Here is a 24478-nt window from a genome sequence, read left to right as displayed (position 1 = left end):
TATTTATCCATTCTACTGTCAATTTTTGACAATATTCTCAGTTAATAGGGGACATAACTCCATAAATATAGCTTTAATAATAAAGCCCCTTGTTTAACTTCTGCGGCTTGTAATAATAAGCAAATATGTTGATACCTTTAATAATGTTCCAAGAATGGGCTACATTAAAGTTTTAGCACCATGACAATGATGCCACTGCGATCAAAATAGCTCTACTTTTTCTTCCAAACAGACAAACTAAAAAAATTATAACAATAAAACCAACACTGCATTTCTGAAAAAATGCTTTCCTACCGCATTAATACAACACTAAATAGTACAAAACAGATGTCGATATTTTTTTTTGCTTTTATACAATTGGACTTAGCCATAATGTAGTAGTGTCTAGTGAATTTCGAAGTCAAAGTTATATTTCAGCAAGTCAAAAAAAATACAATGTGCAGATGTGTCTAATGTTCAGATACAAAGGCCATAGTACAATAACTGATTCAAAATAAAAGTATTCTTACTTGATACAAATTTTGGTATTTACACCCCTTATTTTGTATCACATCAATATTATTACTTCAGACCTACCATCATGTGAGTTGACTTACCAGTGTTTTATCATACAGGCCATGACTTGTTAACATCATATTGAGTTTTCTATCAGAATAAGTTCTAGCATCTCTGTTAAACTGTTTGCTACCCGTCCATCCAACCAATGCATAGTAATATTGACTGAAAACACATACACATCTTGAATAGATTGTATTACAATTGAAGTTTGAAATCTCAATAAACATAATCATATAGTACTTAAAGGCCCACTATGGCTAAGAAATGCTTTCATTTTTCAAATGCTTTTTATTTGTGGTGTACTTTTATAGATTGATTCCTAAAACTTACTTAAAGGCCAATTACCTGTACAATATTTTGCTTCTGTTGCTTGCAATAAGAACTGTCACAGTGATTTAGTTTTTGTATGGCAGTCAAAAATTTACATTTATGACACAAAGTACAAACCTGTATGGCGCTACAATCAGGTCAACCCTCCTCGCAATCCAGTCTCTTTCCCCTTCAGCAAGTTCAGCCGGAGTTTGGTCATGTGACCTTTCACCTTGTACCGACCTTAACTCTGAAACATCTACACTTTCTTCTAAAGATGCCACCTGCTCATTTCTTACTTCGTCAAGAGAAACATCATTTTCTAAATTTTCTTCATTTTCTAAATTCATCACATTACATGCATTTTCGCTAGCCCCATTCCTTGAATAAATTACTGAAGTAGAATGTGTTATAGTGCCATAATCTTTTTCACTTACATCTGTATTTTCATTAACTAGCCTATTAGCTCTGTTACCTAGTTTTCTAGATTTATCAGTCACTGGACCTTCATTAACATTACGAACTACACCATTTCTATCACTATCAGAGAATGCTTTTATTTTCTTCGGAACTTTTATGATACCAATCCACTTCTCAAAGTGGTCCAACTGTCCTCTTGTGCTGAGTTTAGTATTTAGTGATATCACATCATCGGTGTATGTGCTACGTTCATGGCGACCGTGAAGAATCGTGTCCGTGGCTTCCAGACTGTGTAACAGTCTTGATAATACTCCGGTTACCTTGTCTTCTGTTGGATGGGTGATTAGTATATCTACATCATGTCCACTGGCTTTACCTCTGGCAGGAATAAATGTTAACATATCATTATTTATTTATGGCAGGAATAAATGTTAACATATCATTATTTATTTATGGCAGGAATAAATGTTAACATATCATTATTTATTTATGGCAGGAATAAATGTTAACATATCATTATTTTTTTCTGGCAGGATAGAAGTTAACATGACATATCATTCTTTATTATTGGCAGGAATAAATGTTAACATAACATATCATTATTTATCTATGGCAGGCATAAATGTTAGCATATCATTATTTATTTTTGGCAGGAATAAATGTTAGCATATGATTATTTATTTTTGGCAGGAATAAATGTTAGCATATGATTATTTGTTTCTAACAGGAATAAATGTTAGCATATGATTATTTGTTTCTAACAGGAATAAATGTTAGCATAATTATGATTATTTACTTCTGGCAGGAATAAATTTTAAATTTTAGTTGCTGTCATTAAATCAAAGTTGCTTGATGAATCTGACAGGGTGTCATTATATCAATCAAGATGCAATAAATAGATATATATCTCAAGGTACAGTTAATTAAGATAAGGTAGTTGTAGACAGAATGCCTTTATAAACAGAGAGTCACTAATGCATTAAACACAGATTAAGTTTTCAAAAGTGTAAATATATACCTTATATGCAAAACTTTAAAAAAGGAACAACTTTGTGTAACTTTTTTACAGATCAAGGGATTTGAAATTACTTGGCACAATAATAAAACATTTCATGCACAACACCTGGACCCCTACCTTCAAGGTCAAAGCCATACCTTGAGGTCAAAGCTTAACATGGTCTGCTATAGGTTGTACTTTGCATACGGTCGTTAATATTTTCATTGTTCAAGGGATTTTGAAATTACTTGGCACACATATCAAAAGATTTTGCACTGAAAGTCCAGATCCATACCTCAATCTTTTGAAATAGCACAATTATTTTTACTGTTCATGTAAAACTTTCCTTATGCAAAGGCTGTTGGTAGCTCTGTTAAAAAATTTTGTTTTATAAGTTTAAAGATTTTCAACAACTTATATGATCAAATATTAAATTAATGCTTTTAAGCTTATACAACCCTAGCTGCCAGATAAGGAATATATATAACTGTTTATACACAGCCATATAACATGTCAAAAATAATTATTAACAAAATTCATAACATACATTGTAGCACAAGTACTTTACTTTAAATGAAAATTACTTATTAATTACTTTAATTACTTAATTGACAGCAGGCGTGGTAGTTTTCATTTCAAATCATGGTGGTAAGCCACATTAAAGTTACCAGAGCACAGAACAACCACCATATCATTCCTAGGCAGACTGTCAAGCAGTTTACCAGTACTAGTTGCCTTCACTTCCGCAAGAAACTAAAACCTCTGTACATGCCAGAGCAGAGGTACAGTGCGAATGACCGTAGAAAAGATTTCATGATCAATCACAAAGAAAGTGACCTTTGCAGTCACCATCCGGGAATCAAACCGGGTTAATTGACAGCAGCCATGCATATAGATTATATTCTACATAATAATTATCCAATGAAAATCAATGTTACAAACATATTCTACATAATGATTATCCAATGAAAATCAATGTTACAAACATATTATACATAATGATTATCCAATGAATATCAATGTTACAAACATATTCTACATAATAATTATCCAATGAAAATCAATGTTACAAACATATTATACATAACGGTTATCCAATGAAAATCAATGTTACAAAACCTCCTGAATCCTCCAGTGACTGTTGCTATGGCCCCTGGGAGAACTTTTCTCAGATGTTTGAGGACAAGTTCATAGATATAACAAGCTTCCTGCCTTACAACAGGTGTTATAAGATCCTCATGGAAAGCAAGACCTGTGATAAATATAAATTTCATATGTTTTAGCACTAGTCCTTTACTTTTTATTAAACTTTTTTATATGAATTGCATGTAAGAATATCCCGGTGTAACCTAAATTCAGCGATATAAGAACAAATGTCAATGGCATTTTCAATAAACTACAGTAATCTATAACAAATATGGCTGATGTAAAATCTTACGACGATCTCAAAACATCACCTAAATTCGTCGATTCTGATTGGTTGCTGTAAATTTTTAATTTTGGAGGGATTGTGACTTAGTATGTTGACCTAGATCAGTTGTAAAAATAGTAAGATAACAGATGGAGACTGTCAAATCATTTTAGCAACATTATCAATCAAATAGAGGAAAGTATAGATAATCTTGAAATTGCATCAAGTAAAACACACAATTTCTTCCATGTCATACACAATTTTTAACGTTTACCAGCCGTATCTCCATCTTTAGTGCAGGAAATCACTCGAATTGTAAAAATACAATGTGGGACATAAATATGATTGACCTTCACCTCTGAAATCTCACGTGAATGACGAAAAACAAAACATTGCCGAATTTAGGAGAACGCCGAATTTGGGTCACTGTAGGATATTTTCTAATTTCACCTACACAATGCAGAAAACCATAACATTACCTTAAGCAGAAGAAAAAGTTGTTTTTACTAACATGTTAATTAAATTAATGATTTCAAAGGAAATAAAAATTCAGAAATATCTGACCCCATTGTACTCTCCAATCAGCTGTCTTATGACCATTCCTGACCTCGTTCATTGTACTCCAGCCTTTAGCTATGAATTGTTTGGCAGTTGATGGTCCAATACCAAATATTTCTGTGAACAGCTATTTAAAAGGTAACATATATTTATATTCAATAATTCAATTTTCCAATTTTACTAATTTCAGTTATAATACGATCATTTTAAAGGTGTACATACCAAATATAATATACAAATATTACATTTAATAGATTTAGATCTATTGATTAGTAATAGAAGAAAATATTTGGGAAAAAAAAAAACAACAACAAAAAAACAAACAAAAAAACCCCAAACAATCTAGACCCCAAATTTACAATTTTTTGTAAACATTTACACGATTGCTAAAAATCAAAACGATTCCCTTTAAACAGAGGTATTTCTATGTTCTATACTATACCCTGTATCTGAGTTGCCAAATGATGACTTACTTTCTATTTTTAATACATTTATAAATAATGTTTATGGCTCATCACGTAGGAGTTGGCATAATTTTTTTGCACTGTATCCCCATTTTGCTCTTTTGTAAGATCAAAGGAAAATCCAATTTACCAACCTAGTATATAGTCACAAATGATTATTGCACGATAATGCTGCATGGAGAATTGTAATCACCCTTATTCCGGGCTGCTGACTATCATTGGCCAATATGTCAGTCTTTTATCATCTTTTACATGTATCATACCTAACCATGTCATCTAAATTTTCACAATTTTATTAATGATTATATGAGCTGCACCATAACAAAACCAACATAGTGCGTTTACGACCAGCATGGATCCAGACCAGCCTGCGCATCCACACACTCTGATCAGGATTCATGCTGTTCGCTATCAATTATTCTACTTGTTTAAGGGTTTGGAAGCAAACAGCATGGATCCTGGTCAGACTGCGCGAATGTGCAGGCTGGTTTGGATCCAAGCTGGTCGCAAACGCACTATGTTGGTTTTGTCATGGCACGGCTCATATAAATTATTCAAGAATTTACCTTCATTTTATGAAACCATGGATCCTTCAAAATATTTTCAACTTCTGGACACTCTCCATCTTCTAGTATTTCCTAATAATTACAAACAATAATTGCCTAATAATTACAAACAATAATTGCCTAATAATTACAAACAATAATTGCCTAATAATTACAAACAATAACTGCCTAACAAATGTAATTACAGATAAAAATTTAAACATTATTACTAACGAGAATTACCTAACAATTACAAACAAAAACTGCCTAAATATTACAACAAGTAGTTATTGAGGCATAGCAACATACATCTAATGGCAAATAAAAAGAAGTTTTTACAGAAAAAAATATGTATACAAGACAACTCACTGCAAAAACTAATAATTAAACAGCAAATTTGCTTTAAAGTGTATAAAGCTATAATTATATAAGATGCAAAAATTATTGTTTGAATTTTAAAAAAGTATACTTCCAAACTGTTTGTATGAAATAAATATGGTAATTTCTTGCCTCAAAAAGCAAATGTGGCATGCAAATAATCATTGCTAAATGGATAAAACCCTATTTAAAATAGCAAAATAATATTTTGTTCTAGAACATTGTATCTCTTTACATACATTATTCATGTGTATTAAATAACAGAGAAATTCTATATTACAACTTTTTCGGGAATCAACCATATAATCATGGAACCAATACAATTTTACAGGTAATAAATTTTATAAGAATATTTCGTAAGATATAGATTTAGATAACTGGATGTGTAAGAAGCTCAAGTTTCAGACTGGATTCCAACCCACAGGTAAACAGTTCAAATAGGTTTTCATCATCAGCCTTAAACAGCAACTGAGGTCACCCTTATATAACATAGTATAAAATGAAATGAATGATAGATTTGTTTGTACCTGTACTACTCGTTTACTATGGTCTCCAATATTTGTGATATTGCGTAACTGTTGTATACTAGATAAAGCAAAAGGTAACGACTTCAACACACATGATGCTCTCCTGAAAAAGTACACATATGTACATGTATATTGTATAATGTGTATTTACCACTATTGGTGGCCTTGCTATACGATGCATCGTTGTAAAAGTGCTTAAAATAATAAATGTATTGTAAAATTATGATTTTTTGGTAAAAAATTATGTTTTGAATTTTTTGATTGGGAATTTTTGTACATCGGGAAATTAGATCCCAGTGCAGGATATCGGTGGACATGACCAAAAATTGGGGGATTTTGTCCATTTGACACATATATTTTTATATATCCCAAGTAAAATTTTCGAAATATGTCACATCGATTTATTATTTGTTTACAATTGTATAAACATGTGAATTATATTTATCACATAAACCCGTGGCACAGAAGTTTATATTATACACATTAAATAAAAACAGTATTACAGCACTGCAGAACCACTTTAACATGAGGTAATTTGCATTATAGACAAACATAGCATTAAGTGTGGTTATATTAGCATTACACTATAGCCACTGTTAACCGCAAAATACAAAAAATTTAGCCACTAACAGTGTAGATCCCTGGTCTGAGTGCACAGAAGTGCAGGCTGGCCTGGCTCTATACCGGTGATAATTTGATTAAGACTTATCATTTTCAATTCCAGGAGGTTACAGGTTTAAACCTAAGTTACATAATTGCCTCACCTGAAGGCTAGCGCCCTGGAATAATCATGGTCACTTTCACGCAAGTCAGCATACTTCTCCAACACTTCTAATGCTTTCTGTAAGATAAGATTGGTAGTATGGCAACAATACTTTATATAATGTCTAAATTTATTTTAACCTTAGTATATAATAATCATTATCACATTACAGTAGTCTAATTGCATATAAAATTATAACTTTCTTTATATAAAGATTAAGTTATTTTCAGGAAGGTCGTAGAAGTTTTAAACATCATAAAGAATACACAATTATGAACCTTGACCAACAAATATCTAAACAAGAGGGCCATGATGGCCCTGAGTCGCTCACCAGAAACAACTGCTTTTCAGTGTTAGAATGTCAATATATTCTAATATTAAATTTGAGCATAGAATATGTTTAAACAATAATTTGAAAAAATGCAATGACCTGGGGTATTTATGCTTTAGCTTAAACCAAGCTATTCAAATTAATATAAGCATAATAATATAACTTGATAAAAGACTACCTAAGAATGCTACAAAGTTTGGTGATCACCTTTCAATTATTTCAGTAGGAAATGATGTTCGAAGGTTTTTTTATTTTTAGCTTTAGTGGCCCCTAAAAGTGGCTAATCAAATAAATATAAGTAAACTTGATAAAAGAGTACTCAAGAATGCTACAGACAAACTTTGGTGATCATCCATCAATTGGTTCTGAAGTAGAAGATATTTAAAGGTTTTTCTATTTACAGCTTTAGCTAAACGTATTTCTATTTTTAATTTTAGCGGCGCCTAAAAGGGGCCAATCAAATATATATGAGCAAACTTAATAAAAGACACCCCAATAATGCTACAGACAAAGTTTGGTGATCATCCATCAATTAGTTCTGTAGCAATAAATGTTTAAATGTTTATCTATTTTTAATTTTAGCGGCCCCTAAAAGGGGCCAATCAAAATAATATGAGCAAACTTGATAAAAGACTACCCAACAATGCTTTAGACAAAGTTTGGTGATCATCCATCCATTGGTTCAGTAGAAATAGACATTTCAATGTATTTCTTTTTTTAGCTTAAGCAGCCCCTAAAAGGGGCTAATCAAATTAATATGAGCAAACTTGATAAAAGACTACCCAAGAATGCTACAGACAAAGTTAGGTGATCATCCATCAATTAGTTCCATCCATTAGAAATAGACATTTAACTGTATTTCTATTTTTAGCTTTTGCGGCCCCTAAAAGGGGCCAATCAAATTAATATAAGCAAACTTGATTAAACACTACCTGAGCATGCTACCTACTTAGTTTGGTGATCATCCATCAGTTAGTTCTATAGGAGAAGATGTTTTAAGGTTTTTCTATTTTTAGCCCTAGAGACCCCTAAAAGGGGCCAATCAAAAAAATATTAGCAAAGTTGATAAAACACTACCAAAGAATGCTACAGACAAAGGTTGGTGATCATCCATCCATTAGTTCTGTAGATGAAGATGTTTAAAGGTTTTTCTATTTTTTTAGCTCTGCTGACCCCTAAAAGGGGCCAATCAAATTAATATGAGCAAACTTGTTAAGACACTACCCAAGAAGGCTACAGACAAAGTTTGGTGATCATCCATCCATTAGTTCTGTAGAAGAAGATGTTTAAAGGATTTTCTATTTTTAGCTCTGCTGACCCCTAAAATGGGCCAATTGGAATGACATGAGCAAATTCAAGTGTGACTGTCACAAGGATGCTACAGACGTTAATCTGCCCAGTAGTTTCAGAGAAGAAGACGATTGTTGACGCATGACAACGGACGCCGGAGCATCCCCCTTTGATACTAATAGCTCACCCTGAGCCTTCGGCTCTGGTGAGCTAAAAATAAAAGAAAAATGAAATTTAAAGTTTAAATTTTTGCAAAATGAAAACAGGAGCTCATGACAAATGGATAACACTCTTACCTATTCTCAGTTCTTGACAGTAACACAAGTTTTATGCAGGATTTTTCTAATCTTTAATGGGTATAATTCAGTGAAAACCCATACTTGAGTAAAAGTACAATAAACCAAATGCCCTTCTTCCATAATTTAATGCAAAACAATTTTATTGTTTTGAACCTTGATAGGTGACCAATTATTGTGATCCTGAAAACATGTAATTTTTCAAATGAATACCTTCAGTGGTTTTGAGAAGGAACTTTTAAAGCAAATTATTAACCAATTCTCTATGGTACAAAACAGTTATATTTTGAGATGGGAGCAATTGTGTTTTTTTTTAACTTTTATAATGAAATTTTTCACATAACAAATACTTACTGTGTACTTTTCATTCATATGCTGTAATGGAGTGGCTCTTTGACAGGCATATTCTGGTAAACCTGATGACTGGCTTGGTCTTTGAACCTGAAATCACCAATTCTACCACTGAATTATCATAGATGAAATTTTTTTTATCCTCCGCCGAAAATTTTGGCGGAGGATATAGTAATAGTCTCCGTGCGTCCGTGCGTCCGTCCGTGCGTCCGTCCGTCCGAAATTTTTGTCCGGAGCATATCTCTAAAAGTATTTGAGTTATCAACTTGAAACTTCATAGGTAGATAGACCTCATTGAGGAGGAGTGCAGTGCACAAGAATGATAACTCTACCTTGCATGATTTTTGAGTTATTGCCCTTTGTTATTTTTCAAAATTGATTTTTGTCCAGAGCATAACTCCAAAAGCCTATGAGATATTAACATGAAACTTCATAGGTGCATAGATCTCACTCAGGAGGTGTGCAAAGCACAAGAATGATAACTCTTCCTATCATAATTTTTGAGTTATTGCCCTTTGTTATTTTTCATACCTAATTTTTCACCTGAGTGGAGCATAACTCAAAAAGTGTTTGAGATATCAACATGAAATGTCATAGAAGGATAGATCTTATTGAGGAGAAATGTTGTGCCCAAGAATGACAACTCTTCCCTATACAATTTTTGAGTTATTGCCCTTTGTTGTTTTTTACATGCTATTTTGTCCGGAGCTTATCTGAAAAAGTATTTGAGGTATCATCTTGAAACTTCATAGGTGGATGGATCTCATTGAGGAGGAATGCAGTGCTAAAGAATGATAACTCTGCCCTGCATTATTTTTGAGTTATTGCCCTTTGTTATTTTTCAAAATTAATTTTGTCCAGAGCATAACTCAAAAAGCCTTTGAGATATGAAAATGAAACTTCACAGGTGCATAGATCTCACTCAGGAGGTGTGCACTGCACAAGAATGATAACTGTACCTTTTATAATTTTTGAGTTATTGCCCTTTGTTATTTTTCATACTTAATTTTTCAATTCAATTTTTTTCTCAAAAAGTATTTGAGGTATCAACTTGAAACTTCATAGGTGGATAGATTTTACTGAGGAGGGATGCAGCACACAAGGATGATAACCTACCCTGCATTATTTTTCAGTTATTGCCCTTTGTTATTTTCAGCCATCAGTATTCAAATAGGTTTCAAATCTTTAATCACTAAAGCCATCAGTTTTCATTACCAAAAGACCTCTTAAAATGGAATTATTCTGCTCTACTACATATACATTCTTCCAATGAGCAAACACATTCGGCGGGGGATGGCCATGTTGACATGGCTCTTGTTTCATGCTGATACACAACTTCATTAATTGTACAGTTCATTTTCCTATATGTGTAGCAAATTTCCATCATAACAATTAAATGCTACAATAAAAATTCTAGAAATTTTCATTATCAAAGCATTTTCAAGTCCTTAAAATTTTGGTAACAAAGGGATAAATTAAACTGTATTTTTGATAAAGCAACTATGTGTCCTTTTGCACTGCTTTAAATTCAAATTATAATTCAGACATTATACAAGTAATGCAAGTCATTTATCTTGTATCTTATGTTTTAAGAACAAGTATTTAAAGTCATGTATCTTGTATCTTAAGTTTTAAGAACAAGTATTTCAAGTCATGTATCTTGTATCTCAAGTTTTAAGAACAAGTATTTCAAGTCATTTATCTCGTATCTTAAGTTTTCAGAACAAGTATTTCAAGTTACTTATCTTGCATCTTATGTTTTAAGAACAAGTATTTAAAGTTATTTATCTTGTATCTTAAGTTTTAAGAACAAGTAATTCAAGTTATTTACCTTGTATCTTAAGTTTTAAGAACAAATATTTCAAGTTACTTATCTTGTATTTTATGTTTTAAGAACAAGTATTTCAAGTTTCTTATCTTGTATCTTATGTTTTAAGAACAATTTTTCAAGTTATTTATCTTGTATCTTAAGTTTTAAGAACAAGTATTTCAAGTTACTTATCTTGTATCTTATGTTTTAAGAACAAGTATTTCAAAGTATTTATCTTGTATCTTAAGTTTTAAGAACATGTATTTCTAGTCATTTATCTTGTATCTTAAGTTTTAAGAACAAGTATTTCAAGTTATTTATCTTGTATCTTAAGTTTTAAGAACAAGTATTTCAAGTTATTTATTTTGAATCTTAAGTTTTAAGAACAAGTATTTCAAGTCATTTATCTTGTATCTTAAGTTTTCAGAACAAGTATTTCAAGTTACTTATCTTGCATCTTATGTTTTAAGGTTACTTATCTTGTATCTTAAGTTTTAAGAACAATTTTTCAAGTTATTTATCTTGTATCTTAAGTTTTAAGAACAAGTATTTCAAGTTACTTATCTTGTTTCTTATGTTTTAAGAACAAGTATTTCAAAGTATTTATCTTGTATCTTAAGTTTTAAGAACATATATTTCAAGTCATTTATCTTGTATCTTAAGTTTTAAGAACAAGTATTTCAAGTTATTTATCTTGTATCTTAAGTTTTAAGAATAAGTATTTCAAGTTATTTATTTTGAATCTTAAGTTTTAAGAACTATCAGGGCTCTCTTTCTGTTATGGGGTTTTAAGGGGAAAATTCATGTCTGTTACAGTTGAAAGGCAAATTTCGGACAAATTTTGCCATATTATATAGATCTAGACTATACACAAGCTCTATTAAAATAAACATGTAGAAAAATACTTCCTGTCTAGAAGTTTTGTTAAATACAGGTTAAACTGCGATGACATTCACCAGACAAACATTTCGATTTCAATTAGCTATTACTTTTAATGTCTCTAGGAGAAAATGGCTTGCAAATGGGGGAACAAAAGTTTAAAATACTTTTTCGCAAGGGATATGTTGCCCAATAATGGCTTTAAAAATAGGAGATTGAGACCTTTGACTATCATAAACAATTAATACAAACCTCTTCATTTCTTTGAGTTACAGCCCTCTGTAGTCTGTGTTTTTGTTCCACATCAACCACTTTCCCAGCTCTTATACAGTCAGCAAACCATTGCAATGTAACAACTTCTATGCCATCAAGACTGGACTGATTTGTTAGATCCAGTTTCCTTAGAACTTGATCATACTCCTTAAACTCAGTTACAAGGTGAGTAACTCCTATGCTGTGAATTAAATGTAAATTTTGATGCTTAAAAGAGTTACCTCATAGATGAAAACTAAATACATAAGAATAAAAAAAAACATGTTGAAGTCAAACTGATCAGTCATCGCAATAATACAACAAGATATTTTTGGACTGGTGATGTCGTTTATAGGACCATTCATGCCAAATTAATTACATGTAGGTGAGCATGATGTAACCTGGTAACAACAATCAATCAACTAATTAATTACATGAACATGTAGGTGAGCATGATGTAACCTGGTAACAACAATCAATCAACTAATTAATTACATGAACATGTAGGTGAGCATGATGTAACCTGGTAACAACAATCAATCAATCATGTTGCACCAAGTTGTGTGGCAGCATTTCTGAGTGGTAAACATGTCAGACTAGTATTCTAAGGATTGCTAGACACAAAATTAGTCAGGGGCCAGCAGTTGTTTCCTTTGTGCAAGAAACTTTACACTCATTGCTTTGCACTTGTTGTTATTAACGTACTATATATCTAAATGGTTCAAGAGATCAAAAGATAATGAATACATGTAATTAATTAAAGAATTAAAGTGTCATAATTGTTTAATTGTAATTAAATTAATTGTTCTTAATTAATTAAATTAATTGCCTGTACTATATAGTAGGGCAGAAACGACTCACGGAAAAGGGCCGAAACGTCCAGGGGCTGATTTTTCCACTGGGGCCGATTTGGTTTGGGGCCGAAATGTCCTGATTGCATTCAAACTTACAAACACATTCCCAGTATATAGATCTAGCTAATTCTACACTGTACGTTCAACAATATTGCTATATTCGATTAGATAGTGATTAGTCCAACTAATTAGACTTGACAAAAGGACATCAAGATAATTTTTGACAGGCAATGTCTTTTTCGTTTGACAGTATGAAAAATCACAGGAACTTGAAATTCTATCACTATTAACGATAATATGCAAAATATACCCCCTATATACTATAAAAAAAACACAAGGAATGAAACGCCTTTTCCCCACCCCAACATAATTTACGCCGAACAAATCAACAAAACAACGGATCAAAATTATCTATCTGGCCATTTCGATAAACAATACATAAATGCATCAAATACCACCGATAACTTTTTTAATTTTGTAGCTATTGTAGTAAGCAAGTCTACAAGATATAATAAGCCACGCCTTTAATATCAAATATCGTTATTGTTACTGTGTGTATGTTTACTTGATGTTTGGGAGTTTATGAGTGTATACTTGGATGCAACACATATAATAAAATATATAAACCATCCTTCGGGTCTTGTTTAGTTTGTGTGCTAGTAAGCCATCCAAATAGAAAATATAAATGTTACATTGGCGACGAGGATCGGATACTAAAAAAAACAAACAAACTGCGGATTAATTTAAACTGACTCTGTGAAAAAAAAACAGATTTGAAATTTGAAAATGGATAATTTACCTGCTTTTCCGAAATTCGATGTTTTTGCTGATGAAAATTCTCTGGGAGTACGATGGGAAAAGTATTTGGATAAATTAGAAAACTTATTTGTTGGACTGGGTATAAACACTAGAAAACGAAAAAAAGCACTGTTACTTCATTATGCAGGAGATGATGTTTACGATATCTATGATACATTGAATTTAAGAGAAGACAATGAAAACTACGAAGAAACGAAAATTGGATTAACAGCATACTTTAAGCCAAGAAAAAACACACAATTTGAAATATTCGAATTTCGTAATATGAAGCAATTGCATGGGGAATCTATCGACCAGTTTACAACAAGATTACGCCAGAAAGCTAAGAATTGTGAATTTTCGGACATTGACTCAGAAATTAAAAGCCAGATCATACAGGGTGTTATTTCACAAAACATGAGAATGCAGTGTTTACAAGATCCGGATAAATCACTTAATGACTTACTTACAAAAATGAGAACCATGGAAATATCAAAAACTCAAGCAGCAAATATGTCAAAGGATACAAGTAGTCAGCAAGTAGTGCGGGTAAAAAGCAATCCTCGATTTAGCCGTCAATCAAAGGGATTCGCACCTAAACGTTATCAGCAACGTTCATATCAAACTATCCCAGAAGCAAGTTTGTCGTCGGGAAGGCGAAACTACCCTCCAGAACGAAATAAAAAATGCCGAAATTGTGGAGGAAGGTATCCCCATATGTCACGTTGTCCTGCTATCGGAGCGGAATGTAATTACTGTCATAAGAAGAATCATTTTATATCGGTCTGCAGAAAACGTCAAAACAAGGTGAAGTTAATCGATGATGAACAGTCGGATTCACAAGTTTTATCAGAGGCAAGCACGTCGAGTGTTAGTTCAAATGAGTGCGATGTTTTATTTGGATTTAAAATATCAGATGGAAAAAAAGTGCCAAAGAAATGCATTAAATTAAATGGAGTAGATGTTTATGTGTTGATAGATAGCGGTTCATCGTTAAATATTATTAGCGAAATCGACCTCGAGAAAATGAAAATCCGTCCAGAAATTAAGAAAACGAAAACAAAAGCATTCGCATTTGGACAGAAATCTCCACTTCCATTCATAGGCAAATGTTCCCTGCTTGTGGAGTCGGACTCAAAATTTATGACAAAAGATTTCCATATCGTTAAAGGTAACAAAGAATCATTGATCAGTTATGAATTATCGGTAGAGCTCGGGATTTTACCGCAAATACAATCAGTTCATAAATCAGTTCAAAGCAAAGACGCATATTCAGGACTTCTTGAAGAATATTCTCAAGTTTTCACAGGCTTAGGATGTCTGAAAGACAGAAAAGTTAAGTTTCATATTGATGAGAGTGTTGTACCTGTAGCTCAACCGGCTAGGAGAGTTCCATTTCATGTACGTTCGCAAGTCGAAAAGGAACTGAAAAGTTTAGAGGAAATGGATGTTATTGAAAAGGTTATAGGTTTACCGACACCATGGGTTTCGAACTTAGTAGCGGCTCCGAAACCTAATGCTCCGCATGAAGTGAGAGTGTGCGTAGATATGAGAAAAGCTAACACCGCAATCAAAACAGAGAAAAATGTTTGCCCGACGGTGGATGATATCATCTTGACGTTAAACGGCGCAACTGTATTTTCACGTCTAGATCTGTACAAAGCTTTCCATCAAATTGAATTGGATGAAGCATCACGTGTAATGACAACGTTTCAGACACATATTGGACTGTTTAGGTATAAACGTCTAAATTTCGGGGTATCCGCAGCACCGATAATTTTCCAAAACGAGCTTCGTCAAGCACTTCAAGGTCTTAAAGGCATATTGAATATTGCCGACGACATCGTATGTTTTGGTAAGACATATGAGGAACACGACGCAAATCTTCGCGCTTTACTGCAACGTCTTCAAGATCGAAACCTCACACTGAACAGCCAAAAATGTTCATTCGGACAATCTAAAATCAAGTTCTACGGATACATATTTTCCGAATCCGGAATTTCACCCGATCCTGACAAAGTAAATGCAGTGAAAAATATGGACAGACCAAAATCAATATCCGAAATCCGTTCATTTCTGGGTCTTACGAACTATTTGTCTAAGTTCATAGATGGCTATTCAAGCTTAACAGAACCATTAAGACGACTTACACATAAAGGTGTAAAATTTGAATGGACTGCCGACCAAGAAAAATCGTTCACATCATTAAAAGATACCTTAATTAGTGATAAGGTCATGACATATTTCGATCCTAGAAAGGAAACTGAACTATGGGTCGACGGAAGTCCAGTTGGATGCTCAGGAATACTTATTCAAAACGGCAAAATAGTATCATATGGAAGCAAAGCATACAATTCGGTTCAGACGCGGTATTCTCAAACAGAAAGAGAAGCTTTGAGTGCTGTCATCATGATTCAGCATTTCCATTTCTATTTATTCGGCAAGAAATTTAAACTGATAACAGATCATGCTGCACTTCAATCAATCTTCAACAATATCAAGACAATACAGTCACCAAGATTAGAACGTTGGCGTTTGAAGTTGACAACGTATGATTTTCAGACAGTTTATAGACCAGGTAAAATGATGATATCAGATTATCTTTCCAGGCATCCACATGCAAGACACGAAACAAATACAGTAGCCGAGCAATATATCAGCTTTATTACTGATAACGCTTTGCCAGATGCATTGAAGCTGTCAGATGTAGCAAAAGCTACCGAAACGGACTGTATATTAAGCTGTGTAAGAAATGCGTTAGAACAAAATGACTGGAAAACTCAAAAATGCAAATTAGATGAAAATTTTCGGTTATACGAGAATTTGAATAAAAATCAAGAACTTGCAGTTGCATATACGGAAGATGGATTTGTGCTTTTACGGGGTACAAAACTTTGCATACCAGGAAGACTGCAAAAACAAACTGTTATGCTTTCGCATGAAGGTCACCAAGGCCAATCAAAATGCAAAGGATTATTACGTGAGTATTGCTGGTTTCCACATATGGATAGAATGGTGGAAGAAATTTGTAGATCATGCATTGTATGCCAAGCTGCATCAACAAGAATTATTCCAGACCCGATCAAATCAACATCACTACCACGAGATGTGTTTTCTGAAGTCAGTTGTGACTTTTGTGGTCCTTTTCCAGACGGTTACATGTTACTAGTTGTTATATGTGACTACAGTAGATTTCCAGTAGTTGAAAGAATCAAATCGACAGCCGCAGATACAGTCATACCGCGATTAGAGGCGATATTTTCGATATTCGGATATCCAGAGGTAGTGAAAACGGACAATGGACCTCCGTTTCAAAGTCGCGCATTCAGAGAATTTGCTGATAATTCGGGATTCAAACATAAACGAATCACTCCATTGCACCCACAGGCAAATGGAATAGTTGAGAGATTTATGGCGCCACTGCAAAAAGCAATTAAAACAGCGATAGCGTCTAGACAAGATTATAAAAGAGCGTTAAGTAGATATCTTATGAATTTTCGGAACACGCCACAAACAACTACACAAACAGCTCCTAGTGAATTAATGTTCAATCGTAAATTAAAGACAAAATTACCAAAGATGACATTTGATAACAAAGACACAAATATTCGAGACAGGGACAGTCTATCAAAAACGAAAAACAAAATATACGCTGATAAGAAACGTCGAGCTCAGCCAAATAATTTGAAACTGGGAGATCGTGTGTTATTAAAACGGGAACAACGGAATAAGTTTGAAACAGCTTTTGACCCTACCCCCGGGATAATCATCGCTATGAAAGGATCTATGCTTACAATCAAACATAAAGGAAAAGAAATCACACGGGACGTTTCCAAATTTAGATATGTTCATGGAGATCAAGAGCCGGTGCAGACGAAACCTGCAGATAATACATCTTTACCTAGAAATAGGCCGCAGAGGAAACGCCGACCGCCGAGACGTTATGAAGATTAAAAGAAAAAAAAAGAAAATGGTTTAATCTATGATACCATTTCTCGTTACAGCTATAAGGGTTAATGACTCAAATGTGTGGGCCATAATAATGCCCTAATTATATTCGCTATCATAGCAGTGTATCATTTATATCCGCTTGCTGGATTTATTAATCTTAGGAAAAAATGATAACGTATGTGAGAACATTCTGTTATTCGTGAAATTAATACTTTTGGTTTTTATTAAATTACCTTATAATTGGGTTTTGTGTGGTAGAACGGAAAAACAAATCATTCTCGAGATAACAATGCTAGTTGTTTGAACAAATGTTGTGATAATAATGTAATTTGCTTGATATTTTGTGACATTCCGAAAAATAGAAAAGATATGACAATTCACAATAACATTATATTTAACATTACTTCGTTGAAACAGATGCCTAGTACACTGATTAGAGTAAATCGCATTGGTTAATGAACTCTGCTGAAAAAGGAGAAGAGTTTATAACAATAGACTTGCTATATAGTTTATTTCATACGGAAAAATATTTCTTATTACAATATGTTTGCACATTTAAATTTAAAGTTTTGATGATTTAAGTTTATTGATTTTATTGATGAGTTCTAAACTAAAGATAGAGGAGGATGTAGTAAGCAAGTCTACAAGATATAATAAGCCACGCCTTTAATATCAAATATCGTTATTGTTACTGTGTGTATGTTTACTTGATGTTTGGGAGTTTATGAGTGTATACTTGGATGCAACACATATAATAAAATATATAAACCATCCTTCGGGTCTTGTTTAGTTTGTGTGCTAGTAAGCCATCCAAATAGAAAATATAAATGTTACAGCTATATATGAATAATTCAACATTTTCTGATTATTTCCCACGATCTGAGTTTGTCGCCGACTCCATTTCGTGACGTCACTGGATGTTGATTCGAGGAGAATAATATTTATTAAAATTATTTTTAACAAGTTCCAAAAATAACAAGTTTGTAAGTAAAATACTGTCAAACTAGAACAAATGACTGATTTATTTCTTACGACAGGGCTGAATTTATTTGCTGGGCCATATCAAATAGAGTACTCAATTTTTTTTTAAAACGAAAGTACAGTAAATATTTCAAAGATTTACCATTCTTGTTTGGGGGTCTCCCTTTCAAATGTATTTATAAAAGTAATTTATTAAAAAGGTTTTACATGAAGATGTTTAAATATATTTACATAGAATAATTTGTATAAAAGTTTTATACATACCTGTTATTTTTTGGAACTTATTAAAAATAATTTTAATAAATATTATTCTCCTCGATTCAAAATCCAGTGACGTCACGGAATGGAGTCGGCGACAAACTCAGATCGCAGGAAATAATCAGAAAATGTTGAATTATTCCTACACAGCTACGCGATTTTAAAAAGTTATCGGTAGTATTTGATGCATTTATGTATTGTTTATCGAAATGGCCAGATAGATAATTTTGATCCGTTGTTTTGTTGATTTGTGCGGCGTAAATTATGTTGGGGTGGGGAAAAGGCGTTTCATTCCTTGTGTTTTTTATAGTATATAGGGGGTATATTTTGCATATTATGATAGAATTTCAAGTTCCTGTGGAAAAATAAATGTCTTGAAAATTGGTCAAACCGTGCACGGCACGCCAAATTAATTAGTAACAAGGATTCCCTTGTATCTTAAAGATGTTTCTTAAATGTATACAATGTATACCTGCCTGTAACACTCGTAAGAGGGGTTGGCAGGACAGGACAGGACAGGACAGGACAGGAACGGGGACGGGGACGGGACGGGACGGGACGGGACAGGACAGGACAGGACAGGATAGGATAGATAGATAGGTAATGTAATGATTAACTTACTCAAATATTTATTTGTAAACACAGAAATCATTAATTTCAAATTATGTTTAGATTTGTTTTATGAATCACATCGCAATTTTCTTTTAACATGACATGAGTACAATAACTATAAACATATTTCCATGATTCGTTGATATTCTGTTTATCCGAGATCGTAATGTCCGAATTAATGTTAGGGTAACAAATAAGAAACTGGCAACGACGTACCTAAATGTGTCTGTAACTTTTATTTTTCTTTTGGATGCAGAATTTTTCATATCTTTCAAGCGTTGTTTCTGAATTTTAGCATCCAGTATGTATACCAAACTCGAGCTTTCCATTTCTGTTGATGTTGACATTTCCGCGGGAACACCGGGTGACACTAAATGCCATTAGTTTCAATGAATCCCGTCATTAAATTCCGAATAAAACATTTGTTTGACACGTGTGAGATTGTTCCTAGCGCCTACGACATTAATTGTGTCAAATGGAAAATTTTGGGAACCAGTATTCAAGTACATGTACAACTGAAGTACAGAAGACTTTTTTGTTCTACAAATAAAAGCGATTTTAGGAACTGAACAGGTTTTACTTTGTTTAATTTATAGCATATTTTAATATAAGATATAGTCTTTTAGACCATTTCTTTTATAAATTGACACTATGCCACTGCATTGGCAGTAAAAAATTGCAAGTACAGACTGTAGTCCAACTACAAACAGATAAACACTGTGAGCTGGTGAAAGGTCAAATTAAATTATTGTCAAGTGTTTAGGTCAGTCATACATTTTTTTCTGTGAATTTTTATATATTTTTAGTTCAACATGTATTATAGTATATACTGTATATATATATATATAATAAATCATGTAAAGACTCAAAGCTAGCAAATGTTATGTGACCAGTGCTTTTTAGATCTATTGATTTATTTATTGTTTTATTCTGATTTTATAGCTTAATTAATTTGGCGTGAACAGTTTGAGACCCACAAATCTATCGCTGAACGGAAGAGTGTTCCATCTCACCTAGAGCTGTCATCGATATCGACAATATCAATGTATCGTTGATATTTTTTTGTCGATCAATAATCGATACACATTTAAAAAAATCGATACTTTTGACTTATAAATTAAATGTCTAGAAATTATACAATTCACCCAAAATATATGCAGAAACAATTATTTATATCAAATGTGATGCTTTTGTTATATAGTGGAATTATTTCATAGCAATGGTGACAAAAAAATTGTCTAGAAAAAATCATGCAGTGGACAAGACACTGTACAGAACATGTTTTTGACTGAAATCATTGAAACAGGTATGAAAATGAATGACAGATAAGTGAGTATAGGATATTATATCGATATATCGGTGTATCGTTGATTTTAGTTACTTGATATCGATATAACGTTGATATGCTTTGCACTGAATCAATGACAGCTCTAATCTCACCATGTACATAGTTTTCGCAGAGCCTTTTGGATCCCGGCTCTTATACTGGAAGAAGAAGAAGACCCATTTTACAGACTTCTTTTTTCATTCTATCAGAAAGACATCACGGGTCCAAAATTATCACGATATGTCTCTTTGACAATTAAGAATTAAGTCTAATTAGTTGGACTACTGATCTTATAACATCTACTGGTATCACAGTGCATGCATTTATGTTAATAATGAATTATTTAAGACATAATGCACTTGTTATATTAATAGTTTCCAATAGACAAGTAAAAAAGCAACACCACATTAGCAATAATTGTGGATTCTGAAATACACTAACAAATGCTTTAGTTATTTGAAACAGGGTCTTCAAATTGAAAGAGCCCTAAAGCAGCTGTTTATAACAAATGGAATGTGGTATAATTATTTTTTATAGAGATGAGAATTGAATACCTTAAGCTATTGCAGCTCTTACCTGCCCTAATTTATCACTGGGCATGAATCAGTGGTTTGACCCATTTAACAGACTGTTTTTCATACTGTCAAACCACATAATGCCCATCCAAAATTATCTCTTTGACAAGTCTAATTAGTTGGACTAGCACAACTCTGGCTCCAAGTTCTTTCTGCTGAATTTATTATATACATGTATTATACATGCATCTTGAATAAAAATATGATTGATTAAACTAATGTGTTTAATCCCACAGGGTTATTTATGGATTAATTTATCAAAATTCTTAGGTTATGTTCAACCCTGCATTAGCACAGTCATGGTCAGATGGTATTAACCTCCCCTGCCCCACCCCCCAACCCCTTAAAACCATATATATTTGCACTGTGAGTTGAAAACATAACTTCAGGTTTGGGTCCGAAACAAAACAACTTCATTTTCCAGGCAGTATGGTGGAGAAACATAATTATATGAGCTGTGCCATGACAAAACCAACATAATGGGGTTGTGACCAGCATGGATCCAGACCAGCCTGCGAATCTGCGCAGTCTGATCAGGATCCATGCTGTTCGCTATCAGTTTCTCTACTTGTAATAGGGTTGTAAACAAACAGCATGGATCCTGATCAGACTGGGCGGATGCGCAGGCTGGTCAGGATCCATGCTGGTCGCAAACTCATTATGTTGGTTTTGTCATGAAGCGGCTCATATACAAATGTATTACTTAGTTTATTATCCATGTTTACCAAATTTTTTACCGCTTTTGCACTGCAATGGGGTGAGGGTAAGCATATAACAGATATGGGTTATTTTCTCATTTGATATGGACACAATTGGAATTGCATTTTCATATATTTTTTAATGAACATGTAAAAAATAAAAAAATCACTGATTATGTATTTCCCTGACTGTTACTTTCATATGACAGAAATACAGTGATTAAAAAAAATGCTTGTACATTTCTATAAACATGTACTGCACCATCATTTGCTATATGTATTGATATACACTTGAGGTTTTCAGCACATCAAAGGAGAGTTGTTAATTTAAGGATGAGAGAAAAATGCCAGCCTTCTTTATAGTTATTTCAAGTTACATCATGTATATCAAATTATACTGCCAGCTGGATGCATATAATTTGCATACTCGATTTATACATGTGTATGTTTAGTGTTTGTCATTACCCCTTCAAAGAATTTATGACATTAATGCCCAAGGTAGAAAGTCCTGGATCCACACCTGCAGATGTTATAACTTTCTCATGCAATAATCACTAACAGAGTGCATGATTTAGAAAAAGATAGCACATAATATGAGAATATAGCTTGACTTAATGTGAAAGTCATAGATCTAGTTACTAAACTTTAGTCTGATTAAGATAATATGATAAAACCTTGAGGAAAAGTAAAATTTATATGATAAGTTAACTTGTTTTAATAGACTTGAAATTTTGATAAATGAGCCGCGTCACGACAAAACCAACATAGTGCGTTTGCGACCAGCATGGATCAAGACCAGCCGGATGTGCAGTCTGATCAGGATTCATGCTGTTCGCTATCAGTTTCTCTACTTGCAATAGGGTTTTTAAGCGAACAGCATGGATCCTGATCAGACTGCGCGGATGCGCAGGCTGGTCTGGATCCATGCTGGTTGCAAACCCATTATGTTGGTTTTGTCATGGCGCGGCTCAAATGTGGATAATTTAGAGCCTTGACAGACTTCACTGTTGTACCGGCTAGCCTGGTTCTATATTTGTGTGACAAATACTTATAATCACTTTCATTCCCGGCATGTTAAGAGTTATTCACCTATTTTCAATTGACAATATAAATTATGCTTTTTTTGTCATTTTCTTGAATTGTAAAGTGAGGAGATTGGTCACTTATTAATTAAGGTGTTTGAATCTTAACCCCCGAAATATGAACTTGAGCCTCCCTTGAACCACAGTTATGGTTCCTTGTATGATGCTAATACTGATTAGTCCCGTAATGATGTGATAAACAATCTAGCTCAAAAGATGTGCCAAATCTCTTCTGTCTGGAATATGTATTTCTCCTTCACAAGAGTTGCTTCCCTTGCTTGCACTACTTCATTTGCAAATTATGGTTTCAGGGGTATTTAATTGGAAGAAAAATTGTTACCTAATACATATATAATTATTATCATATAATGATTTATAATACAGGAGTAAAGTTAAAATTACAACTAAAAATTAGGGATTGGTTTTGCAAAGGAAAATCATATTGCGATATATACCTATACAGACATATTGCATTATATTGCAATATATTGTATCTAAAATGCGTGAAAATCAAGGGAGGGTTAGAACTAGAGTACCGCAGCTTAAAGAGTTTATTGTTTTTATAATATTATGTCCCAATTAATGGTATGTCCTTCAATTAAATATTTCAAAAGGTGTTAAAAGTGATTTGGAAATGAAAAAGTTAAAACAATTTCACATAAATCCCATTTGAAGTCAAGTTATATTTCTATATTTGGTTTTTACAAAATTTATTTTACTTCGATTGTGTAGGAAGCTATAAACTTACAGACACACTTTCTAATCTGTTCCTGGAACCAACCAGTACTGAGCAATGTGTGTAAAGTTTCTTGCTCAAGGAAACAACCAATTGCTCCTGATGGGGTTTGAACTACTAGTCGGACATGTTAACCTGACTTGGCCATGCCGCCACTTCTATATTTAATGAATATTATGCTTATTATTGACATTTTATAGCTTCAATATATTTGATATCTGAAGAAAAAAATTGCGATTTAAAAAATTAATATTGCCAGATAAAATATTGCGATCCTGTACATGTGTAACATGTAAATTGCCATATATTGCACAACCCTACGTGAAATGTTATAAATAGGTCCTTTTCTCTCACATTTCATGATTTGATAGTTACTTTACATTATCATGTATGCAGACAAGTTTATCTTAAACACATCTGGCACAGCTCAATTTAGTTTTAACATTAGTTTATTTAATCTTAATTCT

General features: G+C 33.0%; 1 protein-coding gene across 1 annotated transcript; it reads right to left on the bottom strand.

The window, feature by feature from the left end:
* Positions 1-600: 600 nt before the first annotated feature.
* On the bottom strand, positions 601-20066 carry LOC132730412 (DNA nucleotidylexotransferase-like; the record flags this gene model as incomplete). Its single annotated transcript, XM_060716332.1, is given in 10 exon segments — positions 601-720; positions 1006-1665; positions 3404-3536; positions 4260-4380; positions 5284-5355; positions 6168-6270; positions 6932-7008; positions 9202-9288; positions 12140-12341; positions 19810-20066. Coding segments are annotated over 10 exon segments (1706 nt in total), but the record flags the coding sequence as incomplete, so codon positions are not given.
* Positions 20067-24478: the final 4412 nt, after the last annotated feature.

This window comes from Ruditapes philippinarum, unplaced genomic scaffold (genome assembly GCF_026571515.1).
Source record: "Ruditapes philippinarum isolate M1 unplaced genomic scaffold, ASM2657151v2 ctg12409_1_1_1_1, whole genome shotgun sequence".
In the NCBI taxonomy this organism is placed as follows: Eukaryota; Metazoa; Mollusca; class Bivalvia; order Venerida; family Veneridae; genus Ruditapes; species Ruditapes philippinarum.
The sequence above is the reverse complement of the archived record's forward strand: the minus strand, read 5'-3'. Positions and strand labels throughout refer to the sequence as shown.